Source organism: Cucurbita maxima, unplaced genomic scaffold (assembly GCF_002738345.1).
Source record: "Cucurbita maxima cultivar Rimu unplaced genomic scaffold, Cmax_1.0 Cma_Scf00005, whole genome shotgun sequence".
Lineage (NCBI taxonomy): Eukaryota > Viridiplantae > Streptophyta > Magnoliopsida > Cucurbitales > Cucurbitaceae > Cucurbita > Cucurbita maxima.
In genome coordinates this window covers 3,003,488-3,015,695 of record NW_019272021.1, presented here as the reverse complement: position 1 = coordinate 3,015,695, position 12,208 = coordinate 3,003,488, and the positions used below count along the sequence as shown (strand labels likewise).

The 12,208-nt window shown below is 36.2% G+C and overlaps 3 protein-coding genes across 13 annotated transcripts; 2 read left to right on the top strand and 1 right to left on the bottom strand.

Moving 5' to 3' along the window:
• Window positions 1–812: 812 nt before the first annotated feature.
• Window positions 813–3,028, bottom strand: LOC111479165. Its single transcript, XM_023123684.1, has 2 exons — window positions 2,113–3,028; window positions 813–1,007 (listed from the first exon to the last, which is right to left on the bottom strand). The coding sequence occupies exons 1-2, from the start codon at window positions 2,483–2,485 to the stop codon at window positions 991–993; spliced, it is 390 nt and encodes a 129-aa protein (XP_022979452.1). The 5' UTR covers window positions 2,486–3,028; the 3' UTR covers window positions 813–990.
• Window positions 3,029–4,310: 1,282 nt separating this feature from the next.
• Window positions 4,311–9,009, top strand: LOC111479157. 11 transcript variants are annotated; one of them, XR_002717617.1, is made up of 4 exons: window positions 4,311–4,738; window positions 5,430–8,023; window positions 8,178–8,252; window positions 8,447–9,008. XR_002717617.1 is itself a non-coding variant. In XM_023123667.1 (3 exons), the coding sequence occupies exon 2, from the start codon at window positions 5,606–5,608 to the stop codon at window positions 7,955–7,957; it is 2,352 nt and encodes a 783-aa protein (XP_022979435.1). In that variant the 5' UTR covers window positions 4,311–4,738; window positions 5,430–5,605; the 3' UTR covers window positions 7,958–7,990; window positions 8,178–9,009. The 11 variants fall into 11 exon arrangements, 2 of the variants coding, with proteins under 2 accessions (XP_022979435.1, XP_022979434.1); XR_002717621.1 differs by having other exon boundaries at window positions 5,430–7,990; window positions 8,529–9,007; XR_002717618.1 differs by having other exon boundaries at window positions 8,529–9,007.
• A 945-nt stretch (window positions 9,010–9,954) lies between these two features.
• LOC111479167 (stress-associated endoplasmic reticulum protein 2-like) lies at window positions 9,955–11,397 on the top strand. Its single transcript, XM_023123688.1, has 3 exons — window positions 9,955–10,077; window positions 10,284–10,440; window positions 11,092–11,397. The coding sequence occupies exons 1-3, from the start codon at window positions 10,075–10,077 to the stop codon at window positions 11,136–11,138; spliced, it is 207 nt and encodes a 68-aa protein (XP_022979456.1). The 5' UTR covers window positions 9,955–10,074; the 3' UTR covers window positions 11,139–11,397.
• Window positions 11,398–12,208: the final 811 nt, after the last annotated feature.

Here is a 12,208-nt window from a genome sequence, read left to right as displayed (position 1 = left end):
TACACCTTATTGTGCCTAAATACTCTAAATTATATTAAATGAGATATAATTACAAATCTTATAATAATTTATTAATAAAAAAATTTTAATATTTACTATTGATAGTTTAATACCATTAAATTTTTTTAATTTTCTTCCACTCATATACACCCCTACTCAAGAAGGTGTTGGATCGACTTTTGTCTTTAGTCGATCAATCATCGATAACATCCTCATAAGACTGGGTTAAGAGTGCCTTCACATCAAATTTCTACTCGTAATTAATAGATAAATTAACGGGAATTAACAAATGTTAACAAATACAAATCTTTACTATGTTCGTAATTAAGACCGAAGTCTTTGTTAATGAGTTACTGTGAATGTGGCTAGCAACTACAAGGGATAGAGTAAGACTTTCATAACACTTAATCAAAAAAGAAAAACATACCTTCTATATAACTTACCATCTAAGGACTTAAAACGCATTGCCACAAAACGACTTAAATATGTAAAGAGGACAATGTTTGCTAGCAGTGAGTTTGGATTGTTAAAAATGGTATTAGAGCCAGACACCAGACGGTGTGCCAACTAGGATGCTGGCCTCCAAGGAAGTGGATTGGAGAATGAAACATTTCTTATAAAGGTGTGAAAATCTCTCCCTGACAAATCATTTTAAAAACTTTGAGGGGAACCCCGAAAGGAAAATGTCAAAGAGAATAATATCTACTAACAGTAAACTAGGGCTGTTGTAAAATTCATGACCGATGAGGCTTGAGATATTAGAGTATTCGGTTATCTCGTATCCATCTATTGCTCTTCCCATTTTTTCTTTATAATTTTTTTAATTCTATAAATGATTATAAATAGAGAATTTCACATTTAGGTGTAGTGGTTTCAGTAAATATTCTTATTAACTAAAGAAAGTCACCCGACAATGCAGCATCTAGTAAGTTAGAGCTACCCGCCACCACCGTAAACCGTCGTCGCTTGCTTCCATCATCATCTACCTCTTCACATTAGTTTCCAAGCTGCAGCCACAAAAGTAAATGGGAAAATTAAGTTCAAAAGTAATAAATTTGTTGTAAACACGAAAAAGGAACAAAAGACGAGAAGCTAGCTAATTAAACAGCTTCGTGCCGATCGAAAAAAAGTAATTGAAGGGTTAGCAGATCTTTCTAGTCCTATGACTCTGTAGATGATGAAATAGAACCTTCGTTGTAACAGCCCAAAGAAACAATAACGACTAACAGTGAGCTTGGACTATTATACCGGTAGTATTGATTAATTAACAATTATGGTCCGAAAACAACAACATCTAGTTCGACGCCCAGCAAGAAAATTTTTTACAGTTGAAATGACTCATTGGTTAAGAAATCATTTTTGTTAAGACTTCTGAGTTTGTTCTTTTTCCTTTGCAAAGACATTTGAATGAGATATTGTCTGCTTTAGCCCATGACGTATCGCCGGGTTTCCACACCCTTATAACGAATGTTTCATTCCTCTCTCCAAACGATGTGGGATCTCACAATCTACCTCTTTTGAAGCTCAGCGTCCTAACTGACGCTCCTTCCCCTCTCCAATCAATGTGGGATCTCACAATCCACTCCCCTTCGAGGGCCAGCGTCCTCACTAGCACTCGTTTTTATCTCAATCAATGTGGGATCTCACAATCCACCTCCCTTCCGGGTGCAACGTCTTCAGTGACACACCGCCCGGTGTCTGGTTCTAATACCATTTGTAATAACTCAAGCCCAATATTGTCCTCTCTAGGCTTTCCCTCGGGTTTTTAAAACCGGTCTGGTAGAGAGAGGTTTTCACACCTAGTAAAGAATGTTTCGTTCCCCTCTCCAACTTACGTGTAATCTCATATGCACTCTTCTAACTAGACTTAAAACTAACCTTCATTTGAAGTTGCAAAGCATACATATCTCTAGGATAGTGATGGGTTGCCAATGACCTTTTTCAATGCTTAACCAATGGCTTGACAGATTCAACATACCAATTGAACAGAACTTTACTTCTAAGACACCGAAATTGATGATAAGGTATCAACGAATCCCATTCAAAAACAACAAAATCGCATCAATTAGACATCCAGATTCACAAGAAACTCATCAAATCAAACCACCGTACCTGGAATATCCTGTCTAGACGGAGCCGTAGCGTAGCAGAAAATCGAGCGTCCGATCATGGACAGGCACGAAACCACAGCAGCGACATAGAAAAACATAACCAATCCAATAACCCAAGGCATCATCATAAAGCCGATGAAGAACGTAACCGATCCACAGAGCATCAGAGCCAAAGAAATCCCTAGAAGTAGCGACGCAAACCCCGCCGGAGTTATCTGCATCGGAATCGGCCGCCGCGACGACACGGCTGAAACCATCGACGACTGATCGGAAGACGGGATCGCCGACGGGGGCGATCGGAGGATATTCATAACAAGAGAAGAAAGCTCGTAGAAAACACTCGATTGCTCATCTTGCTGCTGCCGTCGCATCATAATTCTTCGATCAAAAGAAAACCCAACAACGATTTTATTGAAAGAATCAACCAAAAAGGATAAAATCAAAGAAATCCTTATGGAACAGGGGGGGGCGTGATTGGATTGGCGAGACTAAAACCAGTCAACAACAAGAACAGCAAGTGGATAGATCCGATCAGCACACTTTTATTTGATTCTTGCGAAAATCATTCAACCCACAACTAAATACAATCACACACACACGCACAAACAAACACACAGAACAGTGAAAACCCAAATCGAAGATCGAACTAAAAACCCATTTTCATGGTTCCCACAAAGTTCTTATTCCTTTAACCTCGATTTTCTATTTGGATCGAGAGAAAACAGAAGCAGAAAAGGGGGAATTGAAATGAAAGGGAAGATTCGGTGGATTACACGTAATGGAGACGAAATGGGGAGTTGGGAGCTTATCTTGAATGGATAACGACTGCCTTGCGCTCGCGTACTGACTTCTTCGCAGCTGGCGTGTTGCGGTCAGTTTCGGTAGTTCGGCGGGGTTAAAAAAATACCTAGGTGATAGTATGGAAACTTGGTACTCTTCCTATTTTTGTAATTTAAAAAAATGTTTAAAGATTTTTTTTATTTTTTATTTTTAAAGTTTAAAGATAATAATAAAACATAAAAAAAAAATTAAAATTAAAATTGCATTCTTAAGATACCAAAAGAAAGAAAAACAAAATAATTGATACACAAAGAAAATATATAATTATGGATCAAATTTGAAAGGATTAAAAATAAAAATAAATTAAGATCGATTAAAATATGTAGTTTGTTGACAACCATATAAGTTTGTTACGTCAAAGCATTTTTTAATAATTTATTATTGTTTGAATTTTCTAAAGTCAAAGAAATATGACGTGTAATTCAAAAATTAATTGAGCTCATCGACTATAATTAATTGAGCTCACACGTCACGTCCACTTTCACCTTAAATATTTTTTTTTTATATATTTTCTTAATCTTAAACATTTATCCGATAATAATTCTTGTTTAATTTTAGAATAATTTACAAATGTACGATGAGATATTGAAATTTTGAGCCATATATATTGATATGGATGAATTCAAGCTACCCGCATGATTATACAGTTGAAGATACATTTCCAAACTTCAATTTATAGCACGTTGAGGTGAAGCCCACTTATCGTCGAGGCAAATATAAGAGAAGCATGAGTTAGCCCATCGACTATAAAATTTAAAACAATATTTAGTATTTTAGTTTACTATAATTAATTAAAATTCGAATAATTAACATTTAATGAATAACCTATTTATGAAAAAATAACATATACAATAACATTTATAAATATTAAAAATCTTTAAAATAGAATAGAAATTAAATTAAAATTGGGCCGAAATTTCGTATCTAAATCTAGTTTAAAACCCAATTAGATATTTATGGCCCAAATGATCGTGGGCTCTGCCATCAAATCCTAGTCCAAGCTGGATCTTCATTTTTCTACTATTATTAAATTATATACCTAACCTAATGGGTCATTATGGCACGAGAGAGTTAAACAACGTTAGTAGAAGCGTTCACTCTTCTCAGAGCACTTTCAATGAGACTGTTGACCTAACTCGTGCTCTTCCCTCATGGAGCACTTTTACAGGTGTTGTTGAGCTCTCTGAGTGTTCACTTCTTTTGAACCACTCTCCACTGTTGTTGCTTGCCTCTATTATATTACTATTTTAGTGTGTAGAGTAAAAAAATAGTAAATATATTTATAAAAAAAAAAAATTCTTTTTATTACATTTATATAATATTATTTAAAGAAAAAAAGAAAAAGAATTCTTCTCTAACCTCGCTCAAAAATATCGGAAAAACGATACAGTCGATTCATACAGTCCCCAGGTATACCCCCCGTTTCCCCTTCAGGTGCCTTCGAAGAACAGCATTCTGGCTGAGCCGATTCCCCATGCACTACTATTTTTCTCGGTTCCATTGAATTCGTCTTCAAGTTCGATTAAAGAAACGGCACTGTCGAGGAATCGACAATCGAGTTTCCGGTGGGGCGACTTGAGCGATTTCTGTTCAACAAGCCAGCTGCAATTTTTGTTGCCTTTGATCTGCGGTGGAAGGAAGAGAGATCTCCGATTGTCTTAAACTGCTCCAGAAGCATTTGATTCGAATTGTTCTCTCGAACGGTTCCGTTTGGGGAGATGAGCGGTGACTGAATCTGTTTATGGCTACTGGAATTGAAATTCAACCGTCGACCGTCCACCGTGAGGGTATTGTCCTTTTAACTCCATTTTGGTTTTCATCAATATCAATGCTGTGTGAATATTTTTTGTGTTTTTGTTTTGCATTATGATTTTTTAGGGTGTGTATGTTTGGTTGGTAATTTGGGCTTCTTTTTATCGGTATTAAAATGTAATAACTTGGTTATTTAAGGGTATTCCGGATTGAATTGTGTTTTGGTGGTTAGGTTATGTTTTGTTGCCTTCTTGTTGAGTACTTACGATTTTAAGGAAAATGAAAATGTAATATTATGTGTTAAGGATTAGAACGCAATTTTCACAACATTCTTGAGAATTTCTCTTAGATTTGAACCCATAGCTGAGGATAGAACTAGAATAGATATTTTCTGTTTCCTACTCACACGAGCCCATATTCTTGCTTTTCGATGAATCTCTAGTTCTAATCTTCCTCCCCAATCAAATATATGGTGCCGGTATAGATCGAAATTCTGTCATGGTCCAATTCTGACCGGTAATAGATACCGGGGCTTTGCAATATTTGAATGGTCACAATTCTGTATAGTCCATTTACTTTAGAAGTTCCACGGAATTCATGTTAACCCATCACACCCGCAATGATTTTGCTATTTCCTTTTTGCTTTTAAGTTATGTAATTCGATGTGTATAGTTAGTAGTTTATGTATCGAATCAAAGATTGAAGGTAATGTTTCTCCTGTGGCAGTTTGCTTCTACATTGATGCCCAATGGTAGTGTGAAGGAGCATTGTTCCTTTTGAAGTATGAGGAAACGCTTAGTCAGAGAATCAAATAGGTGGTTGCTGAAGGTTTTATAGTAAACAAAAAGCCCTGCTGTTTTAATAAGAAAGCAAAGCAGGCAAGTTTATAGGGGAAAGAAATAATGGAGTGTAATAAAGATGAGGCTGCAAGGGCTAAAGAGAAAGCTGAGGAGAAATTTACAGCAAGAGATTTAATGGGGGCTAAAAAATTTGCTTTGAAGGCACAAAATTTATTTCCAGGACTCGATGGTATCTCTCAAATGTTAGCCACGCTCGATGTCTATGTTTCTGCAGAAAAAAAAATAAATGGAGAAGTCGATTGGTATGCGATACTTGGTCTGGATCCACGAGCTGATGAGGAAACAGTCAGGAAACACTACAGGAAGCTAGCTCTTATTCTTCACCCTGACAAAAACAAGTCTGTAGGAGCTGATGGGGCTTTTAAGCTTATTTCTCAGGCCTGGAGTTTGTTGTCTGATAAAGCCAGAAGAGTAGTATATGACCAGAAGAGGAATGTTAGAGTCAACAAAACTGTTTCAACGTCACGGGGGAGTTCGTCTTCACAAGCCGGGAGAAATGGTTTTTACAATTTCACAAAAAGTGCTACTACTTCAAATATGAAGAGACAGAAAAGTGCATCCCGACCGGATTATGCTTCAGCTTCATCTCAGAAACCAAAACTAACCTTTTGGACGGTGTGCCATCGGTGCAAGATGCAGTATGAGTATCTCCGAGTCTATCTACATCATAATCTTGTTTGCCCCAACTGTCATGAGCCATTCTTTGCTATTGAAACACCCCCACCCCCTTCGAACGGCGTGAAATCTAATGGATGGGATTTTACACAGCAAAGTTATCAAACTGGCAGTAAAAAAGTTCCATCATCATACATGGGAGCTAGTGAATCAAATCATTCCACACATAGCCAAAACAACTTTCAATGGGGTCCTTTCTCACGAACGGGTGGTGCTTCATCAGCTGCTCAAGCTGCAACTGTAGTTCAGCAGGCATATGAGAAAGTGAAAAGGGAACGTGAGGAGGCACAAGCTGCGAAAAGAGAGGAACGAAGAAAGCACCCAACATCTAAGAAGACCCCTGGTGCTTCATCTACAGGGCACTCTGGTGCTGTAAAGAGAAGAAGAGGTATAGATGACATTTCTTCTAGCTCCCATGCAAGAGATATGACCAATCAGTCAAAAACTGGCTTAGAAAGGACTAGGTTGGGCAATCTGAAAGGTTGTACTCAGGGTAATATAAATGGAAATACCACGCTCCAGAGCTCTCAGGATGTCTCTTTTAGTGAATTTAAGAACTTATTAATCAAGAAGGCCAAGGTGGAAATAAGGAAGATGTTACGTGAATTGAATTCACGGAGTTCAACGACTGGTTCAGTCAAAGAGGGAAATGGGAAGGAAAAGGTAACTGGGAAGACAGAAACAGCTCCAGTGAGTGGTAATCAGGATGATAAAGACATGCCCATTGAACTTCTGAATTCAAAGAAGGGACCACAGTCAGTGATTGATTTTCCTAGCAATTCATGTACCCGTGGTGCAGAAACACTGTCAATAAATGTCCCTGATCCGGAATTTCACAATTTTGATAGAGACTGTACAGAAAGCTCGTTCGGAAATAATCAGGTCTGGGCTGCTTATGATGATGACGATGGCATGCCTCGACGTTATGCCTGGATTCATAGTGTAGTATCTTTGAACCCGTTTAAATTGAAGATTCGTTGGCTAAACTCAATAATTGGTGATGACTTGGGTTCACTGAGCTGGGTAAGCCCCGGGTTTCCAAAAACGTGTGGGGATTTTAGAACTGGGAGGCGTGAGATTTATAGTTCCCTTAATTCTTTTTCACACAAGGTCAGATGGTCAAAAGGCACATACGGAGACATTTGCATACATCCCAGAAAGGGAGATGTTTGGACTCTTTACAGGAATTGGTCCCCTGATTGGAATGAACTGACATCAGATGAGGTAATACACAAGTATGACATAGTAGAAGTTCTTGAGGATTATAGCAAAGAACTAGGTGTTATTGTTACTCCCCTCGTCAAGGTGGCTGGTTTCAGGGCTGTATTTCATCGTCATTTGGACCCAAGCCAAGTAAGAAGGATCCCTAAAGATGAGATATTCCGGTTTTCTCATCTTGTACCTTCACATTTGCTTACTGGTCAAGAAGGGCCGAACGCTCCCAGAGGTTGCAGGGAACTGGACCCTGCAGCCACTCCAGTTGATCTTCTTCACGTCATAGAAATTCCCAAGGAAGAAATCATAGAGATTGAGGACTTTAAACCACAAAATTCCACGACCGAGATCGTAGATGTTAGTGATGGAAAGATGGAGAAGAAACCGAGGGAAGCAAGAAAAGAGGATATGGTGAAACCTGTAGCAATAGAAGTGGCGGAAGATGTCCTAGAACTTAAACTGGTCAGGAAAACGGTGCAAACTAATGAAATGCAAGTTTCTTGAACATGGATTATTTGTTCCTCGTCGTTGTGAATGGTAAACTTTGTAGAAGAAGCTGATTAGAAATAGGTGACATCTTTAGAGCATTCTGACTTTCTTTTTCCCTCTGTAAGGATTTGTTCGATTGATCCGTACTCGAAAATCATAGCCTTTTGATGTTACTATGCCTTTGAACTTGAAGATCTTTAAGAAGGTTAATTTATACCCTTTTATGTCACTGTAGCCGCTTGTGGAAGCTCTTGCAAGCTTTGTATATATTCCCTCCCGTAGCTGTTTTTCAGAGCCGTCAGCTTGTGAGGTACGAGTAAACGTAAGTAATTACTTTCCAAGTCTCTTTTTCTTCTGCTGAATACATGCATAGTTCTCTCTCAATTCTTTATCACCGCTCACCAGATTGCTTTATTTATTTATTTGTCTTTGGAATCATATTGTTGAGCTGATTATGATCTAGATTATATCACTGACTGCAAGCTATCTTACTCCCAACTTTAGAGTGGCTTTTCGCTGCTTGATCTCGACTTTGGTTCCTGTCTTTTAATGTATTCAACCGCATCGTTTTCATTTTGATACATAGGAGAGAAGAAGCCCCAAGGAGAATCAGGTTTTTTTTGGCTTTTTGGCTTTGGCTTTCGTCTAAACCCACGCTAGCCGATATTGTCCTTTTTATGCTTTCACTTCCGGACTTCTCTCGAGCTTCCATTGAAAGTTTTAAAATGCGTTTCCTAAAGAGAGGTTTCTACGTTCTTGTAAAGAATGATCTTTCCCTTCTCCAACAGATGTGGGATCCACCCGTTCTAACGATATGCATATGTGATTAGGAGGTGTTCCTTCACTTAGATTTGATTTGAATATTGTATATTATTTGCTTTTGACACAGGTGGCGGTGGATCATGTTGGATATATGTACTGGGTTTACTCAACTCATGAATTCAAAGTTCATTAGAATTATTTGAATCCATGAGAAACTACCATTTTTTCAACCCTGGAATGTATGCATAGATAGGCTTATTTCATATTGGTCATGTTCGTAAAATTCAATTTATTAAACTCTAGGGTCGGAACTATTATTAAAAATCGTCAATGCCTAATTTTTACACGAACATAATACTTTTTTAAATTTGTAGATTAACATAATATCGATGGAAATGTTGGAATCGGCAGTAGTTTTTATCAATGAGTATACATATTATATATTTTTTTAATTTTATTTTCTCGATTTTATGTGATCTTGAATCGATTTTAAGCGGAATGAAGTGAATAAAATTATAAAAATTATAACTCTTGCAGCATGTAATATAAAAGTTATCTAACTCGAACATTACTATTAGACGGAAAAAAAAAAAAAACCCCACACTTTATTTTTGTATGAATTTTAATTTTAAGTCAAATAAACTATTACTATTAAAATTTGGCAAAATGGGATAACTTTGGATGAAGACTTAATTTTAATTTAGTATGAAAAGTTATCTATAATAATTAAAATAATATATATTATTATAATAATTTACTCTAAATGGAAAAAAGAAGATGGATAACCTAATATTGAAAATTGAAAGTAACTAATTACCATCCAAGTTATTATTTTATTATTAGTAAGTAATAATTAAATAAATATATTGCTAAATTAATCATATAACCCTAATTAAAAATGAGCAAAAATATATCATTATTGATAATAACGCTTAAATAAAAATATAATACTTTATAAAAAATTACAATAAATTAATAAAATTCTCTTGAACTAAAAAAAAAACTCTTAGGTTAATTAATTAAAAACAATTATCTTTTTAAATATCCAAACGTTAAATATAAATAAAAACGTAGTATTTTTTATTATTAATTTAGGCTTTAATGTATAGCAGCCTTGGCGGGCGACCTGCCCACGGTTTGACGTGGATACAAAACAAATTGACGTGGCATCTTAAAATCCAATAAGCGTTCGCCACGTATGCAAACTACGTGTCGCGACACGGTTAAATATAATATAACGTGCCGTGTAGATCCTGGAAAAAAAAAAAAAAAAATCCTGATTTGTTCGTTCATATATACATAAATCTGAAGAACTCGTCTCCATTTTTCTGCTCCAGATCAATTCCGCCTCCCAGATCTCCCACTCAGTAATGGTACTTTCTTTGTGTTTTTTTTCTCTCTGAATCATTCTTCTTCCTTGATCTTGATTCTTTCCCCTCTAGGGTTCTCTATTTTGAGATTTGATCTATAGATTTTTTTTTTTCTCATGAATTTGGCTCTGTTCCTTGTTGGTGTTTTGTTTGCGGATCTAACGTAATTGGCATTGTCGATTTATGATTTGATTTGATCGGTTTTGTAGACGACATCGCGGCGTCTTGCGGATCGGAAGGTGGAGAGGTTCGAGAAGAACATTTTGAAGAGAGGGGCCGTGCCCGAGACTACTACAAAGAAGGGAAAGGACTATCCTGTTGGTCCTCTTCTTCTTGGATTCTTCGTCTTTGTCGTCATTGGATCATGTGAGTATTTTCTTGGTCCGCGTTCCAGATTATGAATGATAGTTTCATCTGCTTATGCCTATGTTTTGATCTATTCTGAATTTCTATTATATGGCTCAAGATTCTGTGCGGTTGTTTTTCAATCATCATATATTTACCTTAATCTATCTAAAAAGAACATGATATCTAGAGGTCCTCTCTTCAAATTCTCATGAAGACCCAAAATGAAAGGTTGAGAATACATGTAATTATATATATGCCATAGATTTAATGAAACTGTAATATTTTTTTATAATGGTGTGTAGAAAGAATCATGGTAGCTATTAATCCGTCCATCTTGAGCTTAGAACGAGTCCAAAATTGTCCAGGATTCAATTCTATTCATACTTTTGTGGTTCAAAGATGGCCCCAGAACACAATTTTCATTTAAGATCATGAATGATTATGTTGAGGCCTTCTTAGCTAGTAATCCGTCCATCTTGAGCTTAGAATGAGTCCAAAATTGTCCAGGATTCAATTATATTCATACTTTTGTGGTTCAAAGATGGCCCCAGAACACAATTTTCATTTAAGATCATGAATGATTATATTGTTGAGGCCTTCCTGCAGTAGAAGTGGATTTTGGTTATGTGTCTGTGGGCTGATGTTTTGTTCCATTGTTGAATCTTGCAGCACTGTTTCAGATAATCCGGACGGCAACAGGTGGAGGAATGGCATGATGAGAGGCATCTTCAGTTCTGAGTGGGGTAGCAGAAGAGGCAAGACATGAGGTTAGGCTAGAACTTGTTGAGTTATTTGTTCTGTGTCTGTGCTACCCTGTAGGAGAAGTTTGGTAGTGTAGAAGGTAAAGAAGAGCATGGCCATTTATGGTCATCTTGTGAAGTACTTATTAAGAAAGTAAGCTAAATAAAATAACAGTGCGTTCACACACAAGTGCTATGCTATTATCCTATACATCTCATTCGTCCATTGTTGTTCTTCCTTCATGTCTTGATGATGATGATGATGATGATATCCAACTCTAAGGGGAACTTGTTTCTACATGTGGGTTTGGTAAAAAGGATGCTTTTTTTCAGTGGAAGTTTCTTCTTTTATAAGCACTCATGTATAGGGTAAGATTTTGAAATCTAGAAGGTAATGAAAAGTAATTTTATTTTTGCAATTCCAAGTGTAAAAATGTTATATTTTGAACTTCAGGGATCAAATAGAAAAATTTCTAATGTTCTATGCTTAGAGATCCCATCTTTAGCATATGACGTTTTCATTATTTTGATTTTCAATCGATATGACTTCTTCACTAGTCTCGACTAGTTGGTTGGGGAGGAGAACAAAACACTGTTGATAAGGATGTATAAATTTTTCTCTAACAGACCGTGTCTTGAGAAAAGGGAAAACCCAAAACCCAAATATGACAATATATGCTATAAGTAGATATAGGCCCTCGACGACTGGAATTTTAAGTTAAAGGGATGTACAGCCCTACTAATTATAATAATATGACAAAAATATTTATTAATGTAAAAAAAAAAAAAATTAAGAGTGCAAATACAACTTTAAATAGATAATTAAGGACTAATTCTTTAAGGCTAAGTTATACATATTCCTCAATTATGTTGTATATTCTATTGCTTAAATTTTGAATTCTTATTTTTGAATTTTGAATTTTATTCTAAAAAAAATGCTCAACTTTGAAATTAATCTAAAAAATATGTTTAAATTGACTAATGTTCAATTTGAATGGAAAATTGATGGCCCCAACATCCCATTTGAATCTATCTTTGAATTAAAA